The following is a 21299-nucleotide window of genomic DNA, read 5'->3' as shown; positions in this document are numbered from 1 at the left end:
TTCTTCTTCATGAAAAAAAGATTTTCTTGTAAGATTCTTTCAAGAAATTCAATGTTTATCTGTGTAACTTCTTATACTGATTGAAAGAAGTAATGAATATAATTTATCTTAAAAGAATTTATATAAGAAATAAATAAAGTATAATATTCAGTGACATTCTGCTAATTGATTAGCAATCAGTTATCAATTAATTAAGAGCTAAATAAATTATACAGAAATCTCATGTTAATAAAAGACAGATACACAGATTTCTGTAAATTATATATAGAAAGTTTCTTTTTAAAACAGTACTTGAATTATCTGTGTAAAACTAAGAAATCAATTATCAATCAACTTTCAATCAGTTCTTAATCAATTAATAATTAATTTATATTTAACAGTATTATGTTTTCTCTGATTATTCTTAATCAACTGAATACTCTTCTATAGTTATTAAATATTTATTTATATTTTCTCTATAATCTCATTATAAGATACAAAATATAAATTTTAATCTAAATATTAACAGACTTTAATATCAGTATATTTAAACTTGTACTTCTTTACTCTAGAATGAAGAAAAGAGTAATATATTTTTTTAAATAAGTGAATAGAACTTTTTTCATACTGAATCTGAATCAATTATTAGTTAATTATTAATTAATTGAGAATTGATTTAGATTATCTACATTATTCATCATTTGTGTTATTTTCTCAACATTTAAAGACTTAGTTAATATTATATATATATATTCTTGTATATAAGTCTTAGAATACTCAGACAGATTATAACTATACTCTACTTTAAAAATATATATTGAATAAACAGTTACATCAGTTAAAGAGATAAGAACAGACTTAATCTGTATATTTAAGCAATTAGTAATCAATTGAAAATCAGTTAATAATCAATTCAGTGTAAATTATGTAAATACTTATCTTATTATCAGATTCAAGAACAATCTTAGTATTAGAAGAAGAATTGTAATTATTAATAAGATTAGTAAAGTCTTCTCTGTATATAAAGATTATAATAAGAGAAAAGAATTATTCTACAATCAATTAAAAATTAATTGTAGAATTGATGATAAATAATTAAGAAAGAAAGAGTGATTTCACATTACAAGAAAAGATGTATTGTGCGAGGTTAAGTAGTGACACGGGTCACATTTGCGAGGTCAGCTTACATAACGAGGTCAAGTGGCGCACTTAGTGAGGTCAAGTTTTCTGCTTTCTGTTGAGATTGTTTGCATTTACACTGTAACCGTGCCATGCTTACTCACTCTCTGTAGTGAGTGTGTCACAGCATATGAAAAACTACACTGTAAAGAAAATATTTTCAATATCTTCATTCTTCATCTTTAAATAATCATTATTAATTATAATCATGTCTAAATCTTCTAATTACACTAAGAAGCAGTTGCAAAGAGCTGTTAACATATATAAAAGTAATTTAAAATTAAAAATCACATCTCTGTTATAAGAATTCAAAGTCTTATATACTATCTTATATAAGAGAATCAATAAGAAGAAATCAAGAACTATGAGAATTTCACTGAATCAAGCATTGAATGACAGTTAGAAAGAGATAATTAAGATATAAATTTATCAGTTAAACATTAATTTTTACTTATTCATTATTAAGTATATCAAAGCTGCTGCAAACTGTATGTTAAGATAGTATTATATAGATTCAGAGACTGCATCTCTCACAGTAAGTAAGATGTGAATATATTAATTTATCAAATATCTGTCAGATTATAAATAAGTCAAGTAAAAACTCATGAATCTAAAATAATGCCTCAGATCTCAACATATATGATAATGATAATAATATATATAATCACTTTATCTCATCATCTGCAGATTAATTATCAACTGTCTTCTTACAATTAATCTCTTCAGAGATGATTGTAAAACTATATTATCAAATCAATACAGCAGTCAAGATCTTAGAAGATATGAAGAATACTCTTACACCTGGTTTGACAAGACAGTTGAATAAGATCTTCATGATTCAGGCAGAATTGAACACATATTATAAGAATGAACTTACAGATCATTATTAAGTAAATAGACATCAGATTATCAAATTCTTCTACAGATAGATACAAGTAGATAAAGTTCTCACTATTAAGAATGTCAATTGCAAGATTGCAATCTGTAGAGCAGATGAGATGAAAAAGATGTTTAATAAGACTCTTCAATTGATTGAAATCAAATCTATAAAATCTACAGTCACTCAACCACAATAAGATAATTCTATAGAATCTTAACTTACAGTGAATTCTACATCTTCTAATGAGTATATAGATAATCTTTATATTATAGATAGATGTGATGATGATTATTAATTAATTTTTGAAGATTACTATATTCAAAATATTTTCTTTACAGTGTGGTTTTCTGTACACTGTGGTGCACTCACTACAGAGAGTGAGTAAGCATGGCACGGTTACAGCGTAGGTTCCCAAATTGGCGCCCCCTTCCCTCGCTGAGTCGCTGCCCTCGTGTCGCTCGTTTCGCTTCCCCTTGCTAGCTGCATAACTACTCCCTCGCTGCCTTTTTGTTGCCGCCGCCGGTTGCCCCTCTTCCGTCGTGGGTTGCTTATATGGGGCTTCTTCTTCTATGATCTTGTGCTGGGTGTAACTATATATTATAAGTCATCGCCTTCGCTCCTTGTTTCCTCAGGCCATCCATCAGCCTATCTCCAGAAATTATTTTTGATATTGTGTGTCCACTCACGTACTTCCTCACTCCTAATTACTACACCAAACCGCTCACTCACTACTACTACTACTACGACACTCGACAACACCACTCCTATCGAGTCCTCGAGTGAAACCCGCCTTGTTGGATATTTACGAGCAAGCAGTTCGTCTCATTACCCATATTTAACCTCCTCACGACCTCCGTAGAAAAGCTATCAATCAGCAGCTCACCACTTCCGCAAAACGGTTCTCTACCAGAAAAAACAGCGGTGGTTGCCTCGCGAAAGCTGCTGCCTCCCACAAACCAGGGAGCACCATGAGAAGTGACCGCTCAACCACCTACATGCACTCATCGCCGTCCATTCTCCCATCCATGTCTCCCTCTCTCCGGCCCAATTCCCCTCCTCCCTCCCGCAACAGAGTCCGCATGTCTCCCAAACCAAAACACGCCATCCAGCTGGGCAACCTCCCACGCTTCCACCCAGCCGTCTACCAATCCGCTTCGAACGCTCCTCATAACCAACCTCCTTCCCCGCTCCAACAACGACCCGCCCAGCCTTACAGAATACCATCAGGTTCAAGGGATGCCCTACGTCAATATCGTGACCTCGTCGCAGGCGTGACTCTTACACCACGAGGCTCTTCAACCAGTGGCGGCACAAAGCCTTCTAAACCACGCATCGATCCGCTGGGCAGTCCGGGCCCCGTAACGCCCCTGGCGCTCGAGGACGATGAGGGTGGATATTTCGTCGCTGGGGCACCGTGTTCTCTGCCGTCGGATTCCAGTGCGAGGAATCATGATGGATCTGTTTCGCCACGGGAGCTTGTTGAGAAACTGATCCAGCGGGAGACGGAGAGGTTGGCGTCCCAGGGCTCGTCTAGGAAGGAGAATAAGGGCTGGTAAAGAAATGGTTGGCCACCTTTTATACTACACTACCTATTTATTCGACCGGCCCACATACATCATCATGGATCACGACTCTCTTTGGTTTCTGCCTATGCATTTCTTCCCAGCCTAGTTCATCTCCTACCATGACGATCTGAACAACCCCCTTTGGGCCGCTAAAGTGCTCTCTCCCTCGCAAGTGAACACAGTGAACAGCAACGACAAAAACGGATACCAGTCCAATCGACACTTTATGCAACTTCTCTCTCGCCATTTTTTTGTCATTCGGCCGATGATTTTTTTTCTCAACGACTTGCGAATACCCGCCCAGCTACGGCTTGGCTTGCCTCATGTTTGTTTATCTGAAAAGTACCAAACGACAGCCAAAAAAAGAAAAAAAGCATAGAACCAATGCTGAAAAAGGGCAAATTTAAAGCATGGAGATAGATAAACAGGAGCATGGCACTCGTTATTTTGTTACTGATTTTTCTTTTTTCTTTTTTTTTTTTTTTTTCCGTGTGGCATTTGTATACCATAGTGTCGTTTTGTTTCCTTTAATTTTTTTTTTTTTTTTGTGTGTGTGTGTTCGTGTTTTCTTTTGACATATCTATCATCATACCCTTCGACTCTCCTTGTATTTTCACGTTTCGCTCTCACAAACCTACCGCACCGAACGCTGTCTGCTGGCAGCAAGGAGAGGTAAAGCAACCTACCATGGAGTCTATCTCATCCTAAGTTTGTATCAACTCCTAACCTATAACTCCTTCCAACTTGTCATCTGCTGTTTGCGATTCTTTTTTATTTCCTTTTGTATGTCTCTTTCACTTATGTTATTTTTCCCACCATGAACCGCATCATCTGTGCTCTTGAGTGTATATACCCCCCCATTGTTTTTGTCCTATCTTATTTTATTTCCTCTACCTTAACTACAGTTATCAAAGACGATAACCATGGAATCATATCCATTAAATTATTACCATGTCCACTGCCGTGGGTACATGCACCTTACCATTCATTATCCGATTCCATCCTGCCTACCCTTCGCCAATCAACAAACCAGGAAATACTCCCGCCCCTCATACCTCGAGAGTTAAGCCCATCATCCAACCCACGTTTCAGGAGGGATTTATACATACACCACTAAATACACCACAGCTATGAAGAATTGGGTTTAGCTCAGTAATTGGCTTTCCATTAATTAATACATAAACAAATTGGGAATATTATGCACATGCGAAGTTTACTTATCACTGTCTGTCTACCTTGCCTGCCTAATAGCTAACTAGCTGCCTATCTATAGTCTATATGCTTCATTCAGTCTATTTATTCTAGCAGTGCTTATAGCTGAGAAGAACCCCCTGCTATGTACAGAGTAAAAATATATAGAATTAAACAGAGAGAGAAGGGAGACAGAGAGAGCTTGAGGCTGCAGAACATTGATTTTTATATCACAAGTTACTTTTTCATTCTTCTTTCAAATCACTTGTGTACATAAGATTTCCCAGTTTTTTTAGAAATAGCTGTGGTGTATGTATAAGATCCCTGATCGATATCCACTCACAAAACCCGTCCCGTCCCACCCACCACAGACCACAGACCAACCACCCGCGCCCGGCATGAAAAAACTCTCTTCCCCACACCATCCTCAATCAAAATAATTGTTACTGCGTAAGAATCGTCTTATTATTGTTATTATTATAAATCCACTCAAACTCCCACCACCCGCCACAACACAACGCGGCAAGCTGCAGAAAAGTTTTGACCGGGATGAAAGAGATGGGAATTCAAATTCAAAAATAACCCTGTAAACCAAACCCAAAGAATAAGAATATATGATAATGTTGAATAATTAATTGCTCCGCGGACTACTTACTCCTACCTCCTCCGTCCGAGTTACCAGTGTTGGTTCCGTGGAGCCATCCATGCGCTATGAGTTAACGATTATTATTATTATTATTAGTAGTATTAGTTAGTATTATTATGGGGCCCACCACCACCGCACGCGCCCTGAGGTCCAAATGTTCTTCTCCCCCTTTTAATGTCGTCATAGCGTCTGTCCACACGCCACGGACACCCCGCTACAGAGTGTACTGCGTACGGTACACACCACCCAGGGCCACCCCAACCCGACTTGACCTCGGGATCATGAAAGAAAAAATTAAAAAATTAAAAAAAATAAGACAATCAAAAAAGACAAACCCCATCTCTTGCCCCCGGCCAGGATCGAACTGGCGACCTTGAGATCGCTAAGTAGTTTTTGCTACCTATCATATTATTTGAATAGGACATGAATATGAGACTCACGTGATAACCAACTACACCACAGAGGCTTGGAGGGGTTAGAAGGTCAGTGATTGGCGGGGGATTTCTGGTGGGGTTTTTTTATTTTTTTTTTATTTATTTATTTTCAATTATTGTTTTCTTTTACAAAATGTTTTGAAATTAGAAAGATTGTTATGTTTATTTTCTTAATTTTACTATTATTTACCCGAAAACTAGTTGTTGAGGAGTGAAACTCCTACGCGTTGTAGCAATCATAATCACTCTTTATATTTTATCTGTTGTTCAATGCCGGATTTCTTCACTCTCGATGATTCACAGATTGCTAGCATGACAGCTACTCGGTAAAATAAGCCTTGATGGTTGACGAGTAGGTAATCTCGAAAGGTCCGCTGTGACCATGTGAAGAATGCGTAAATGGCGCAAATAAATGCCGCAGAGAGGGAAAGGGGGAACAGGGGTTATAGTGACTAGATATAACACTTCTCAGGAAAAATGCTGGAATGGCGTCATTTATTGTTCGTTGACTACAGCTATGCAGTGGAAAAATGAGGAGGGGTGGTGCTCGAAAAGAGGTCTGTTTGAGTTTGTTGGTGTGGGGATTGATTTGCTTCTGGATGGGCTTTTCGGTGCAATCTCTCAACTGCAGTGGAAGGGTGTGCACTGTCTGTACCTGCACTATGATATCATGTGTAGCGTCTAAATAACAGCAAGGGGGCCGCGGGAATATGAAGCTGTAGAGAATAGCATACTTCATAGACAGAGCTATATATGTCATGTTGAGCAAATATCGGAAAGTTGACCCGTTTTTCGGACGCAGTGTATTCAAGATCTACTCATAGATATGCGATATATGATATGCAAGATATATACTACATACAAACTACTCCTCCACCAGCAACCTCGGCCGCCAACTTAGCGGGGTAACCCGAATAACCATCTGCGGCCGCCCATTCCACACAACCCGCAGCCCAGCATCTCGCAGCACCTGCACAACCGTCTTCCCCACCTCCGCCGTCTCCGCATCGACATCACTCAGCGCCCCATACCGCACACACAACCCGCCCCCGTCCACCGCCCTCTCCGCATCCTGCATGTGGAAATACGCCCACCCCGAATCCCCCACCCGCGCCTCCCGGTGTATCTGCGCATCGCCAGACTGCGCCGTGTAGCAGAAATTCATCCGCGTCACGATCCCCTTGTTCGCGGCCAGGATCTCAAAGGCACGCTTGACGCGCTGGAACCCGGCGTCCGCGTCCGCGGGCCATGTCGCCTGCTGCTCCAGCCGCGCCTGCCAGAGCTCGTCGATTATCCGGCGCGATTCGGCGATGATGCGGGGGTCATTGCTGTCGTAGCGCTCATGGTGGAAGAGGTAGGTGATCTGGTCGAGGAGCTCGGCTTTGGTGTATGCTGCGGTGCTGATGATTCCCGCCGCGCCTGCTTTTACGTTGTCGATTGCGTCCTCGTCTATAGGGGTAGGCTCTGTGGTGGTTGGAGGGCTAGATGTTGCGTGCTGATTTTTTTAAAAAAAAGAAGCGGGCGCAATTCTCCTGAGGTCAGTGCTGTTACATATATGCTCTCTGGTGAGTCCTGATTACGAGGACTTTATGTAAAATAGGGGTTTCATACCGGCATTGTGTGGGGAGGTGGACGATGAAAAGCTCTGGCGGATGAAAAATCTGCGAGGATGAGAGCACTCGCATTCAACCCTCGGGTTATTTAGTTATCTCCAGGTACACTGTGTGAGTTCATAACAATCATCTCGAAGCTAGCGTGTCCAACTCGTATCTCAGATTTGACCAATAAATACCTAAACAGCACGGTAAGACAGAAAGATGTGAAATTTTAGTCTCTGCCTTAATGTGAATCATTTCCTCCGTTGCTGGTTTATTATTTGATGAAGTTTATCTGACGAGTGGTTAGATGTTAACTGAATTCTTCTTTGCGCAAGTACATCTTTGGAGCATGGATTGGCGTAGCATTTTCTAAGCTGTCAATCCTTCTGGCCTGGTAGTGGAGTTTTTTGTATTCAATGACGGTTGTTTAAGCTCGTTGCACACCGCCAGAGTAAATATCCGCTGCATCTTCCCCAAAACTGGTTGAGTCGAACGCTGCTTAGGCTCCCTCCCTGCCTTTCCTGACCGCTTGGTCTTGTAGAAGCCGGGCATATTCAAACATCGCGATGCCGAACCTCGCTTATTGCATGTTAGTTGGCACTGATTACTACCCCCTTCTCATGGCTACTGACTTACCAGTTATACCAGCACTAGTGATCACTAGTTTATCCTGGAGTACATGCACATGTCTAATTTCAGAGACCTTCAGAAGATAAACAATAGACGATACGTGTTCTAGCTGCCTCTATATACGTCGCGTCGAAGTCTTGGAACCGTCCGTGTATATTACATATCACGTGACACTATATTCGAGAGCATTCCAAGGTTCCCTCCTTTTTCGGCCCGACTAAATTGATGAAGCTTGCTCAGGGTATTTTTCAATATATAAGCATTTTTATGATATAACTTATAACTTTTGGGGAAACGAGAAACAGTCAATCGTCTCACGGTCAAGGAAAATCTCAGAGAGTGTTTGGAGCGGGAAAATTGAATTGGATCAGCTTTGCCTCACAACGGGTTGACTGCCATATGTACAACGTCTAAATGGAAACACACAGCCGATAGTTTTCTATCTATCTTGTTTCAAATCAAGATCTGGCTTTGGTGCATGCATCGATGTTTTCGATAAACGATAAACTGCATCTGCAATAACCCACCTGGAAGCAAAAAGTACTTTCTCATACGGTCGCTGGACCTTTGAAATCCTAGATTGATATCGGGGAAAATGAGTTCAGCGGATATGAGAAATCAGGAAGCGGATGGGATTCGAGAGAAGCCAGGTGTTGCCAGGTCAAGGGGGAAGAAAAAGGACTACAAAGGGTTTGTGGCGGGTGTGTTTTCTGGCATTGCCAAGTTGAGTGGTGAGTTATTTTGGGCCCCTTGCTTCCTTTTCTCGTCAGCATCCCTACGACAAGTGTCCCATTTTATGTTTCTCGTGACAAGGCAATATATGCTGCTGGGATATAAGGCGAATGTCGATATGATGGCGCTGGACGTATTTTTCTGTAATGAAATTGTTCGTTTTGGTTATCAGATGCCCGCCATTTACATCTGATGTCCTGTACAACAATTCTGAGTCACGGCCGATAACTGACGAGGCTTCCAACACTTCATGTGGGATAATTTATAGTGGGACATCCGTATGTTTAATATCATTCTCACCTGATCTCGGATTTTCCTTCCTGGACGCTCTAGGGCTTGTTCCCATATGCTCATCGGTTGAGTTCTTTTGACTGATATATTAGCCAACAGATTCGATACCATCAAGGTTCGTCTTCAAACGACAAAATCTGCACAATTTAGCGGTCCTTTAGATTGCTTGCTTAAGACTGTACGGAATGAAGGACCAAGGGCCTTGTATAAAGGTGCATCACCACCTTTGATGGGATGGATGGTCATGGACTCTGTGTTAGTCTTTCCAGTTGAACCCCAGCATCTGTTTATAACTCTTCGTGCAGTACTCTTCTAATCTTGATATAGTATGCTCGGGTCATTAACCCTCTATCGTCGTCTTTTGTTTGAACATGTTTTTGCAAACAAACAATTACGACGAATAATACCTTTTGCTTCAAAGAAAGTCCCAGATCGACTGTCCAGCTTTGGGCACGGCATCGCTGGTGTTTTGGCTGGCTCAACTGTTAGCTTTATAGCAGCACCTGTTGAGCATGTGAAAGCACGATTACAGATCCAGTATGCAGCCGATAAGAAGCAACGGTTGTATAGAGGCCCGATCGACTGCACGAAGAAGATTGTACGTGCTCCTATCAGTGTTATTCATTATTTTTATTTTTTTATTTTACTATCTTCACACAATCGAAAAACCCCAATCCACCTATTCACATCAAATTTGTTTTCATAGCTTCGTACACACGGAATCCAAGGGCTTTATCGCGGGTTTTGCGCCACTCTGCTCTTCCGCTCATTTTTCTTCTTCTGGTGGAGCACTTACGACATTTTCTCGCGACTCATGAAGCAGCATACTCAACTATCCACACCAGCAGTCAACTTTTGGGCGGGTGGCTTGTCCGCGCAAGTGTTTTGGCTCACATCCTACCCGTCCGATGTTGTGAAGCAACGGATTATGACGGATCCGTTGGGTGGCAAGCTGGGTGATGGCGAAAGGAGATTTCCGCGGTGGAAGGATGCAGCGGTAGCTGTCGCGAAAGAGAGCGGTTGGAGAGGATACTGGCGGGGATTCCTGCCGTGCTTTTTGAGAGCATTCCCCGCGAATGCAATGGCGCTGGTGGCTTTTGAGGGAGTTATGAGGTACTTGGGATAGATGGGGATACGAAAAAGCATCGAATCCATTTCTGGCGGAGCATTTTGATCATTTTTGCATTTGGGTTATAGATTCTATGCATGGGGCGGATACTAGGACATCGCAATCTGTAATTCTATATAGCAAATATTAGACGGCGGAGAGTAATTCGTGACATGTACATTACATTACAATAAAATACAATAAAGCAGTTTCCACAAATATACGGATTTCCTTCAGATCAGTCACTGGCGCACATTACCCGCCTTTGGTCTCATGGCCATTTCCGTTTCATTCTTGGTATAGACTGACATTGATACCTCAGATGCACATAGCACACATCCAGCTCAGTTTCCCACCTAGCGAATTACCCCTAGTTGAACTCATGAGTTTTGATTTGTCCAGATGATAGTATCGTTTCTGTATCAAGCACAATGCTCCATCTTACAACATTTCAGGAGGCTCCTTAATACGCTAATTATAATATAAAGTTAGCCTCTTGGCACCCGGCTTCCCGACTTCACGGGTTCTTCTTGGCACGAGCCGAGGTTGGAACCCATGTCACGACCAAACAAGATCTTTAGAAGAACTGACCACATGAACCAACATCGTCCTGTAACTATATATCTCCTCTGGATTTCACAGATGAGGTTTACTCTGATATTCTGTGACAATATAATACTAATACTCAATACTGTTGCACAACAACCCATAATATTGTGTGCAATCGTTTGATTTTCCAGGTCGGATGCGGCCTTAACCTGGGAAGTCCATCCTCAGCATCAACCATGGATGAGTTTACGGCAGACGCCTTCGTCAACCGCGAAGACCCCATTCCTGTCATTTCAGTCTCGTCGCAGCCAGCCGAAGATAGCCCCAGGCCAGCTGGAAGGGACAACGACAATGTTTCTGTTGCATCCGCTCTATCTGCCCGGCGACTGAAGCAAAAATTCCAAGGCATGAAATCCGATGCGAAATCACTGGGTGGTTGGTCTGCTGGGTCCTCTCTTCAGGAACGGCTGTTAACAAAGTATAGTCCTAATATATTGCTTATGTAGCTGTATATACTACTGGAGCTAACTGGCATTATCTTTATTCAGACTATGGCAGCAGGTTTTACCTGGGGAAGATCCTGGGGATGAGTCCGAAGCTGTGGCCGGCAAACCTCCCACTGTCCACGTTGACCGCCCTGCTTTCAGCCTTCCTACAATGAGCAACAACTTCCGACGTTTTAATGCTAGGCATGATTTCCCTTCTTATACCCTTACCGGACAGGATGGACATCTTTCTTTTGCTAACTATTATATAGAATTGGCATTGTATTTCTTTTCCAGGAGCGCGTGACCAACGTCCTGAGCTGGCAAACCCCAACTCACACCTTGTCTTTCCTTTCCGTCTACTCGTTTATTTGCCTAGACCCATACTTACTGATGATTCTCCCATTTGCTGTCTTTTTGCTCTTTATTATGGTCCCGGGATTTCTTGCTCGTCATCCACCCCCGCCCGCCTCTGCATCGACCTCTAGCACTACTGCGTACTACTCATACGATGGGCCGGCTCTTGCTCCAGCACAGACTATTAAACCCGTCTCAGAAACTTCAAAGGACTTCTTCCGTAACATGCGAGACCTCCAGAATAGTATGGCAGATTTTGCGAACCTGCACGATGCCACCGTAGCTCTGTTGTCCCCTGCCACAAACTTTTCTGATGAAACATTATCATCCACCGTTTTCCTCCTACTCACCATCCTATCTGCTATTCTGTTTTTAACGGCCCATCTAATCCCATGGCGTATGCTGTGCCTTGTTGGTGGGAACGCTGCTATTATCGCAAGCAATCCTAGCGTTGCTGCCTTCATGCAAGAAATCGGGCATCAGATGAAAGACGCAACCGCTGAAGCCCAGAGTACGGCCGGCGACGCCTTCTACAACGTTTTCGGAATCCCGATTCCGTCATCGCCGTCTGCGCTCCTCACATTACTTAAATCTACTGCTGCAATTTCACTCGATACGTACCCAGAAGAGCGAGAAGTGGAAATTTTCGAGCTCCAGCACAAAACGCTCTCGCCATACACGGCAACTTCGGACTGGGAGTCGTTTGTTTTCACCCCCACTCCCTATGACCCGCTATCTCCATCTCGTATCGCAGGCGATCGACCAAGGGGTACACGGTTCTTTGAGGACGTCAAGGCACCGCCGGGCTGGAAATGGAAAGGCAAGAAGTGGCAGCTGGACCTCGAATGCCGCGAGTGGGTGATAGAGCGGATGATTACGGGTGTCGCGTTTGAAGTTCCGGGTTCCAGCGATAATGCGGTGCCTGAGGAGGTCGGAGGCTGGGTCTGGGATTTACCATTCCACCCTCCTGATGAGGACGCGTATAACAATGATGGCTTAGCGTATGGGGCCAGCTATGAAACCAAGGGGAAAGATAATGAAGCTGAACAGAAAGGGAATTCCAAGGGGAAGGGGAAGCTGGCCAAAGCAGACTTTGAAGAAGGCGTTGCTGGGATTGGCGGGACGGGAGAATGGAGACGGCGGAGATGGGTTAGAGTTGTGCAGCGCGCCAGTGTTGATGACAGAAGCTCTGATACTGGGTAAAATTGTATAATTAGCTGATTTGCGTATGGGGTTATTATGCATATGAGATATGATGCCCCGTGTGCTAATTGTATCGATGATGTTACGATTACGAGTCAAATGGATGTTTATGCTGAATAGTTCGTGATACCATCTTTCAACTAGTAGTTATTCCGATGCAGAGTACTCCGTCTTGTACGGTACGGGCATCTGGAGCACTCATCCGAACTGATGATAAGAATGCCGAGGATGAACATTGATCCGGCTCCATAAACGAGCCAAACTTCATGATAGCTAGGTACAACCTTCTCTACAATTCATCAACACGATATTTTCTTTGAGAAGTGCAGGAAATCGACCAAAAATTCCTAACGTTTTGATATGCAGCTTCTACCCACAGTACAAGAACTAGAATGTGGGAATATTGACACAGAATCTCCCATCTCCCCCCCCCTACCCAGCCTAATCTATACCAAACAAAACCAAAATACATATTTCCACAAAGAATGCCACAACCAAACTGCCCACAACCCCATTAGCCATCAGAGAACCCCCCGCCGCCGACGCAGAGCTCATAGGTGCATTCGCTGCCATCGTTGAGGCAGCTGGCGGGGGAATTGTTACCGTAACGTCTACCGTGGAGCGCAATATGGGATCGGTCGTGGCCGTGGATGCATCAGTCGTGCGAGTCGCGTCGTCATCATTGCTGCCGCCGCTGCTGCTACCTGCTGACAGTGTTGACTCCGGGTCAAGAGTGGCCTTGCTAGCATAGTTAGTCGCTGTCGCGAATGAAAGAGTCGAGGTTGCAGATGCAGATACAGATGCAGATACAGATGTGGATGACGCTGCCTCTGCAGTTCTGGTGCCACTTGCTTTGAATTTCGCCTCGCCCTTGTCGTTCACGTCATATTCCTTTCCGTCGAGGATGCAGACGGGGTATATGGGTTTTTGAGAGGATGTGTGGCCTGTTATTGATTTTTTAGTATTTTCATATGAGTGTTTGACGTTAGAAGCTGGTTTCTTTATGTCTTTCTCATATAGCTCATGCGTTTCATGCTTTGTCTCATGTGGGGGGAATATTATTTATTAGCCACTTACAGTATGCATGTTTCTTTGTCCCGACAGGATCAATGTTTTTGAGCCTAGGATTTGTTGTTAGTATTGTCTTTCTTTTTCCTTATCTCTCTTCTTCGTGCGAAGAAGAAAACATACGCTTCACGACAGTCAATTTGTTTCGGCCCTCCCTTTGAGCACATTTTGATCAGGAATGGAACTGTTCCATCTGGCAATTCTCCACAAACGTCCTCCTGGCCCTGCTGGCTAACTATGCAATTCAGCCCAGTTATCACGCCTGGAAATGAAAATTCACTTGAAGGACATTTGTTTCTCGGTCAGCGCATATCCTTCCACGCTAGATTGCCATGGCTGTGGAGTACCTACATCTGTGCGATGGACAGGTGAGAAAGCAGTAAAAGGGTCCCGAGAACCCGAGTCGCTGATAACTTAGGCATTTGGGGCGTCAGCGTCTTGTTGGAACCCGGCGTCAGAATACCAAAAGAGAGCGCGAAGTGTTTTAAATGCCGAAGGGGTACCAAATAGCGAAGGGAGAGGTAGAATAGAGCGCGGCTTGATTAGAAGAGGAGCAATAATTCGAATTCCAACTTCTTATGGCTATGTTATTATGAACTTGAAGGGAAAGAAAAAGGACAAGTCCTGGAAATTATAAACAACTAATATATTTTTTCACTGTAATAGGCATATTAATTGTGAATGCGGTAAGGGGCACCGTGTTATTTCACTCTCTTTATACATGGATGGCTGGATGCGTATTCGGACGTGCACGTTCAAGGCAGCCCACATAATGCCTTTGATTCCTTTTCCCGAAACCAAAGAGAAAGGAGAAAACGGTTGAAAGTCATTAGGGAGTTTCGTCGCTTTCAATTTATTTCATATAACCTTTCATTATTCCAAGTCCACTCCGCTATGTCTAGTGGCAACTGCCCGTGGCGAAGGGAGTCATTCGAGCTATCCGTCACCCTTGGGTACAGTGAGACAGGATATGCACATGCCTCGTCATTATGTAGAATAGACCGTGGAAATGAAGTCCCTTGGAAGGGGAGTGCAGATGTATCTCAATACTAACGGTATTCACACAGAGTACCAACGGTAACAAAGATGTCAACTGCGAAGACGATACTCGAGTAGCCATGACCAAAGCGGAACGTCGCATACCTCCAGGGCTGGATTCGTGAGCACCTATAATTAGGTACGAAGAACCAATATTAACTGGCACAATTACCGCATCGGCCAAGGTGTCCAGTAAACATGAAGCTAGCAGCTCCAAAAAGACGCATACGACGGGATCATGTCTATGGCCGACAGAAGAGGAAAAAGGAAAAAGGTCCAGATTCTGCCGATGAAAAACGAAAAGTCCCAACTCCGTAAAACGCCATGCCAAACCAAATCCAGTTCTCCCGTCCTTCTAAATCTCCAAATATCTCTCGTACATTGGTAACCGCTCCCCCGCTAGGCAGCTCCCCGCTTCTCCTTCCATTTCTTCAGTCTCCGTTTTATGTCCCCCTCCGTCTGCTGCATAGGATTCAACCTCCTATCCCTAACCATTGCACCGATATTATCACCATGCTTCGCCACTAGTCTCCCTAGCCATTCCTCCTCGCGCTTGCTCTGCTGTCTGGGTTGTTTCTTCTTCAAGGCCTCCTCTTCCAAAGCGGCTTGGCGTTCCAGCGCTTGAACTATCGCCGACGAGGACATGCTACCTGGAATACTCATGGACGGATTACCGAGACCAGCCTGGCCAACTTCATTCAGCGGATCTTCTAGTGGGTTTGCTTTCCGGCGCTTTCGCCCCGCAATTTCAACCTCGTCGTCGTTCTCTGGGTGAATCACGCGGAGAATCCTCCCTGTTTCTGGATCTCGTTCGACGCGCGCTTCGGTAGGTTTTATCATCTTCAAGATTGTTGAGGAGGGTAGGAGATGTAAAGAGTCTGTATGTTGTTGGCCCGACGACAAATCCGCGAGCTTCTTCTCCGCGCCGCCAGTCGGGGCGTTGAGCTGGGATGCTAAGCCAAGTCGGCGGTAATTTTGGGTTAGGGTTAATTTTTTATCCCTAAGAGATGTTAGATTGGCATGGAAATGTAAAAAGAAAGGAGATCCTTTGGCAGGGGCAGTTTTAAGGAGATTTGATACCAGTTCTGCGCGATGATAGCGTTCCCCAGGACGTTAATTTTCTTGTTCCCATTTTTCAGCCGGTTAGCTCTTTGCTTCACCCTTGGAGCGCCTGAGCGATTCTTCCTTTTTTGTAAAATGCGACCCATCTTTAATCTCAGGTTCTTTTGAGGGTGCTTGTAGCTCTTTGTTGGCTGGTTTCTAGATCCGATGCTGAGGAACAAATTTTTTGGATAAGCTTGATCGTCAATGTTTGCACCTATTCTTGGCATATTTGCACTTGCACACACGGCATGGAGACATCGCTGAAAGAGGAAATCAAGTCACGTGTAGGGTTCAAACCCTACACCACAATTCGCTTAGCGACTTCCGGCCGCGATGAGAACTTTCGATCCAACGCCCGACGACGACAACGACGACAACGACCAGCGCTTGTAGACGCAGAATTCCAGGTGAGAAGGCTATATTCATTGTATGCGGACTCGCGCGCATACTATTTGCTGACATTGTTCAAATTCTAGTCCCTAATTCAAGATGAGTACGTACCGATCCGTCCGCCGGTCCAGAACCACCGCATACCCGGCCTTGTTCGCCATTTAATTATTACGATCAACTGACAGATTGAATAGCGAAGGGAACTTCCAGCTTTGGCAAGCGCCATAACAAATCGCACACTCTGTGCAGACGTTGCGGTTAGTCCGATCTCCTGGAATCCCGCTTGTGCACGAGAGGCATTCGGACATCAACCCCCTTGAAATCCTCACATTTTTCAATATCCGCGATATTTTAGCAGAGAAAAATGATATACTGAACATTATTTTGGACAATTTTAAACAGGCCGTCGCTCTTTCCACATCCAGAAGCACACATGCTCGTCTTGCGGGTATCCAGCCGCTAAGACCCGGAAATGTACGTTGAGTCCCAATATACAATCCATCCGGCACGTTAGAGTAGAAGGGGATCTGCAATCGGGAAGGCAAAAAGATGGTTTTGGAACTTGGTAAAACGGATAGGATATCAGGACGTTTACTTACATCGTTTGTTTTGCCGTCAATAGTCAACTGGGCCGAGAAGGGTCTGCGACGAAGAACCACCGGAACTGGACGCATGCGATATCTCAAGACGGTCGACCGCAAATTCAAGAACGGATTCCAAACCGGCACCCCCAAGGGAGCTCGGGGGCCAGAGAAGCATTAAGTTGCTGCGGGGTTGAAAGAATGGGTTTCCAATGACAATCTAGGCTAAGGGTTGAATTATTTTTTTTTTTCCTTTTTCCTTGTGGATGGCCGGATTGATTTTCTTTTAACGGTTCAGAGGTGTTTACTGTTTTATTTTGCTAGCGTGCTATCAACATTCGAAAAAGGGGAAACAACTCGTTTGGCCGGATGGGGAGTGAGAAGGCGTGGGGTGGAACATGGCGTGCGCCGTGTACATGAATAGTTTAATGACATGCGCTCTGTGGCCAAGGTGCTTCCTGTTCACATATACCTATCTTGTTGGACTGGGCCCATTTTATCACAACTCGAGCTACATGTTACTTACTCCCCATCTTCGAAAATCGAAGGTCTCTAGCCGTCCGCGTCATTGATCACTTTACTTCTCCAACGGTTTTACGATTCGTTCAATGCTTTCAATTGGAGGTATTGATTCTACTCTCAGAAAAATCTTACACATGTGATTTCATATAACAACCATGATCAACCCGTTCACTCGCCTCTACCGAAAACACGAACCGCACCATCTCCCTGTACAAAGTACAGTACCTCCTTCTCTTCCAAGCCCGCATGATCGTGACCATCTCCTTTCTCCGTTTCTGGAACCCACCCACCCCCTCTACTAATCCGTAGAACGCCACTGACATCTCGCGCAACACCTGTGTCTAAACCTCTCAACTGCATAACCATTCTAGCTTGATGCGCCATCCCTACAACTAAGGATGCATGCTCTATTTCAAGCGGCGTTGGTTGTTGCTCCATAAACTCGGCAGAACCTGCGTGAATCAGAGGCGAATCTGCCGCAAGTGTGACAACCGTAGAATGAACCCGCTAACTCGGGGAATAGGAGAAGAAATCCCACTTAATTAGCCTATCAAATTCGTCCAGGTTCACACCCCGTAGATTTCGTGGTAGTATAGAAGGGGTGTTTTGAGGGATGCAAACCCATTATCTTGGTATATAAAGAGTTAACGTACCTGCCGTAACCCGAACAAAAACTCCCCCATCTCCGCCGCCCCAACACCCATTCCCGGACCTGTAGCAGCCAGGAGCAAATCAGGCTGATCCACTATAAGGAGAACATCGTTTTCCACCGGCTTTTCATCAGACGCCGTACCCCCGCTCAAGTCATCGATGGCAGCGGCGATCTCCAGCTCCAGGGAGTCGAGGCCTGCGTTTCCCATACCAGACCATCGAAGTTTCCTTGACGCACTACCACTGCTCTTCCCATGGCTAGTTACGGTTGGAGAACGGCTAGATACTGGCCCTCGAGCTGATAGAGTGGCGTGCGACGGTATCCGCGCGGGGATTGGAGAGCCGCTTGCCACAGGGGGGGCTGGCGCTGGCGCTGGACCTGGGTCTGTTTGTGCGGGCAAGAAGAGTTCTGAGACCCCGTCTATGAAAGCGAAATTGCCTTGTTTTGATAGTCTGGCAAGATCCAGTCCCTAAGATGGAGTGTCAGTAAAGCTTAAATAAAGGTCGTTTGAACATGCCAATGAAAAATTTAATTCATATAGCTGTTACTCATGTCCCCCCACGTATAAATGCGGAACTACCAAAAAATATATAAAAGCAATCATGAGAATTAAGAATGCAACCAAAATGATCCAAACACCAAAAAATTTTCAAGAGAAAAATATCAATAAAATCCATACCAATCTCCTCGCTTCCGCCCTCCAGAACTCCATCCCCCTCAAAAAGCTCATGAGCACCACCCGTCGTATCCCTCTCCGGCCAGCGTTGAACTCCAGCTCTTCTCCACCTCGACCGCTACCGGAAGATAGAGCATCGCATAGGATCCTTAGAACCAACCAATTGCTCGTTGCCCCTAGAACGGAGGTGATTAGGGTGAGTGATTGGGCCGGGAGAGGTGAAGCTGTGTAGGGTGCTAGGAGGGGTGCGGTTGGTATAGACATGTTTATTCGCTTTCTATTCTTCCTTTCCTTCTACTATTCTTGGCTAGAAAGGAGAGGTTTAATTCGAATGAGTAACCGCTTCAGCTTCCTCCCCCTTGTGTATCTGCTGTGCGGCGGGGAAGAGGGTTGTGCGACACTGCCGCGGTTGTATGGTGAGAGGATATATTTATTCGTTAAGTCGATTGATGCGATAGTTACCAAGCTTATTTAAGCTCGAAATATGACGGGATGGAATTGTGAGACGAGAATCGATATGGTAAATATGAGGTACTCTTGACTTAAGATTGCAATCATAAATTAAAAGGTGAATATCAATTATCAGGTGGTTGAATTCCCTCCTGCCCCAGAATCAGGTGAGTTTCGTCGTTCGAGCCTTAAAAAAAAAATGTAAATACTTGCGTCATTGCCAACATCTTCTTATTCAACGCGCACACCACTCATTTCCACGCCGCACTGGTTCGACATTAGAACATGTTTCACGGAAATTCTGTCTGAAAGGCCATTTTGTCAATTTTAATTTTGAAGTTTAATTACGCAAAGAACTTATTACCTAGATGCCCCTCCCCCGGTAGGGTCCTTGAGTGATACCACGACCACAAGTTCAAGCTACCAAATCCCTTACCGCCGCGCAGAACCTTGAATCCCCCCAACAGCATGTGAATGCGCAAGAACATTGAAAAAGTAAAAATGAAAGGATAAATCTAAAGAAGTAGAATGAATTGAAGGAGGGTGCAAGAAAACAAAACCATATCCCAAGGTAGACCTTCCTCCCCCTTCCTGCCCCTCCCTCCTCCCTCCTCCCTCCCCCTCAACACCCCGGGCCGTGGCTATTTCGATATACCCATCATCAATTCATCCCCAAAAGCTGTTCAAGTTCATCCAGTGCTGAAGTTTGTATATCGTGTCCAAACTCGATGATCTCTTCCCTATGTCCTTCTTCTTCTCCTTTGTCTTCTTGACTCCCGACCGCCACAGCCAAACTCCAAGCCGGTTTAGCATTTTGCTTGGTTCTCTGCCTATTTGCATCTCCCACTTGTAAGCCATTAGCTTCACATTGAGTAGCTGGTAAGTAGGAGTTTGCGAAATACGCTTGCGAAACGGATCTAAATTCAATCCCATTCAGATCGAGGGCCCTTGCAGGCGGAGCGATGTTCGGAGTGAGTGGTTCTCGTGCCGGTATGGTAATTTTGCCTTGGATGTTTGGATATGGCAGAGAAATCGACGGAGTGCTGGTATCATCGTTGAAGGCAATAAGTAGATCTGCGCCCTCACCGTTTGGGCCATGGATTTTTTGAAACGATGGGGTAATTATACCCTCATCTTGACCGGCCGGCGCTTCGGGCTTGTCGGATTGTTCACTGAGATACTCAAACAGCTCCTCTTTGGATTCGGAGTCATCGAAAAGCTGCAAGACATCGCCAGCATACTTCAGGCCGCCTTCAGTTTCCGCGTCCGGGGAGACAAGAATATTGATGGCTTTGATAGGTTTGGGAGCGCGGGGAATTTCGACCTGAATAATGGCGGGACACCGTCTGTGATTCAATGGACTCTCAAAACACCCATTCGCGATCTTTCCGAGTACTTGCTGGAGCACCCAAGGGAAACTAATGAGAGGCAACCTTTTCTCCATTTTGTTATTCTCAATGAGGACAGCGGATTTTTCAGCCATAGCCGCCTCCATCTGTTCGCTGGTCACTTTATACATCGCGACGGCAAGAGGCGCGAGGTGTTCAAAGTCGTTACCGCCTGCTTTTTCCTGACAGAGCGTGCTGAACTTCTCCCGCAGGGCGGATGAGATGCGACCAATGTCTTCATGGAATTTGTAGTCATTCGACATCTCCGAATGACTTAGTACGAACGTTGACCAGACTTCGAGTTCGGTTTCGATTTCGTGCCGGGCCATGATCCGCCGCATATCCGTATCGTACTGCATTTTGAGGTCGGTTGCAACGCTCAATAATTTCTCGTCAACCTCAATCCCTGATTTTAAAATCCGCTTGTCGAACTGTGGTCTTTCCTCAGGAGACAAAAACTGGATCTTTGATCGGATATCAATGTGGCTAGCCATATCATACAATTGACCTAGAATTTTTGCAGAACGGTACTCCGCGTTTTATTTTCATTTTCCTTTCCATGAATGGGGCACACTTTTGGCTTCAGATTTCGAGTCATTCGAA

General features: G+C 44.4%; 9 protein-coding genes and 1 non-coding gene across 12 annotated transcripts in view; 4 read left to right on the top strand and 6 right to left on the bottom strand.

The window, feature by feature from the left end:
• Positions 1-3006: 3006 nt before the first annotated feature.
• Positions 3007-3594, top strand: BDCG_06265 (uncharacterized protein; the record flags this gene model as incomplete). Its single annotated transcript, XM_045421998.1, has 1 exon — positions 3007-3594. The coding sequence occupies one exon, from the start codon at positions 3007-3009 to the stop codon at positions 3592-3594; it is 588 nt and encodes a 195-aa protein (XP_045277735.1).
• A 2190-nt stretch (positions 3595-5784) lies between these two features.
• On the bottom strand, positions 5785-5906 carry BDCG_17266. The gene has a single exon. It is a non-coding gene; the product is annotated as a tRNA-Met (tRNA).
• A 103-nt stretch (positions 5907-6009) lies between these two features.
• Positions 6010-8220, bottom strand: BDCG_06263 (uncharacterized protein). Its single transcript, XM_045421997.1, has 3 exons — positions 8109-8220; positions 7486-8051; positions 6010-7369 (listed from the first exon to the last, which is right to left on the bottom strand). Exons 2-3 carry the CDS (start codon positions 7489-7491, stop codon positions 6740-6742), a joined length of 636 nt encoding a protein of 211 aa, XP_045277734.1. The 5' UTR covers positions 7492-8051; positions 8109-8220; the 3' UTR covers positions 6010-6739.
• On the top strand, positions 6049-10477 carry BDCG_06262. 2 transcript variants are annotated; one of them, XM_045421995.1, is made up of 7 exons: positions 6049-7678; positions 7780-8061; positions 8121-8833; positions 9103-9112; positions 9225-9380; positions 9453-9723; positions 9832-10477. In XM_045421995.1, the coding sequence occupies exons 3-7, from the start codon at positions 8698-8700 to the stop codon at positions 10249-10251; spliced, it is 993 nt and encodes a 330-aa protein (XP_045277733.1). In that variant the 5' UTR covers positions 6049-7678; positions 7780-8061; positions 8121-8697; the 3' UTR covers positions 10252-10477. The 2 variants fall into 2 exon arrangements, with proteins under 2 accessions (XP_045277733.1, XP_045281607.1); XM_045421996.1 differs by lacking the exon at positions 9103-9112 and having other exon boundaries at positions 6080-8061; positions 8127-8833.
• Positions 10478-10808: 331 nt separating this feature from the next.
• On the top strand, positions 10809-12976 carry BDCG_06261 (integral peroxisomal membrane peroxin). Its single transcript, XM_045421994.1, has 3 exons — positions 10809-11260; positions 11331-11471; positions 11540-12976. Exons 1-3 carry the CDS (start codon positions 11019-11021, stop codon positions 12825-12827), a joined length of 1671 nt encoding a protein of 556 aa, XP_045277732.1. The 5' UTR covers positions 10809-11018; the 3' UTR covers positions 12828-12976.
• A 249-nt stretch (positions 12977-13225) lies between these two features.
• BDCG_06260 (uncharacterized protein) lies at positions 13226-14089 on the bottom strand. Its single transcript, XM_045421993.1, has 4 exons — positions 14019-14089; positions 13905-13948; positions 13680-13771; positions 13226-13565 (listed from the first exon to the last, which is right to left on the bottom strand). Exons 1-4 carry the CDS (start codon positions 14060-14062, stop codon positions 13269-13271), a joined length of 477 nt encoding a protein of 158 aa, XP_045277731.1. The 5' UTR covers positions 14063-14089; the 3' UTR covers positions 13226-13268.
• A 68-nt stretch (positions 14090-14157) lies between these two features.
• BDCG_06259 (nucleolar protein 16) lies at positions 14158-16202 on the bottom strand. Its single transcript, XM_045421992.1, has 3 exons — positions 16014-16202; positions 14247-15933; positions 14158-14174 (listed from the first exon to the last, which is right to left on the bottom strand). The coding sequence occupies exons 1-2, from the start codon at positions 16139-16141 to the stop codon at positions 15333-15335; spliced, it is 729 nt and encodes a 242-aa protein (XP_045277730.1). The 5' UTR covers positions 16142-16202; the 3' UTR covers positions 14158-14174; positions 14247-15332.
• Positions 16203-16285: 83 nt separating this feature from the next.
• Positions 16286-17205, top strand: BDCG_06258 (50S ribosomal protein L37e; the record flags this gene model as incomplete). Its single annotated transcript, XM_045421991.1, has 5 exons — positions 16286-16444; positions 16514-16530; positions 16627-16684; positions 16830-16901; positions 17050-17205. The coding sequence occupies 5 exons, from the start codon at positions 16286-16288 to the stop codon at positions 17203-17205; spliced, it is 462 nt and encodes a 153-aa protein (XP_045277729.1).
• Positions 17206-17563: 358 nt separating this feature from the next.
• Positions 17564-19585, bottom strand: BDCG_06257 (uncharacterized protein). The gene is made up of 3 exons (XM_045421990.1): positions 18862-19585; positions 18184-18651; positions 17564-18037 (listed from the first exon to the last, which is right to left on the bottom strand). The coding sequence occupies exons 1-3, from the start codon at positions 19120-19122 to the stop codon at positions 17699-17701; spliced, it is 1068 nt and encodes a 355-aa protein (XP_045277728.1). The 5' UTR covers positions 19123-19585; the 3' UTR covers positions 17564-17698.
• A 384-nt stretch (positions 19586-19969) lies between these two features.
• The window catches only part of BDCG_06256, a gene marked incomplete at its 3' end in the record, with an annotated part of 8957 nt that continues 7627 nt past the window's right edge, over positions 19970-21299 (bottom strand). For both annotated transcript variants that reach the window (XM_045421988.1, XM_045421989.1), the window contains exon 10: positions 19970-21160. In XM_045421988.1, coding sequence (XP_045281605.1) covers positions 19970-21160 — 1191 coding nt within the window. The remainder of the gene's footprint in view (positions 21161-21299) is intronic.

Source organism: Blastomyces dermatitidis (genome assembly GCF_000003525.1).
Source record: "Blastomyces dermatitidis ER-3 genomic scaffold supercont1.6, whole genome shotgun sequence".
Classification (NCBI taxonomy): domain Eukaryota; kingdom Fungi; phylum Ascomycota; class Eurotiomycetes; order Onygenales; family Ajellomycetaceae; genus Blastomyces; species Blastomyces dermatitidis.
The sequence above is the reverse complement of the archived record's forward strand: the minus strand, read 5'-3'. Positions and strand labels throughout refer to the sequence as shown.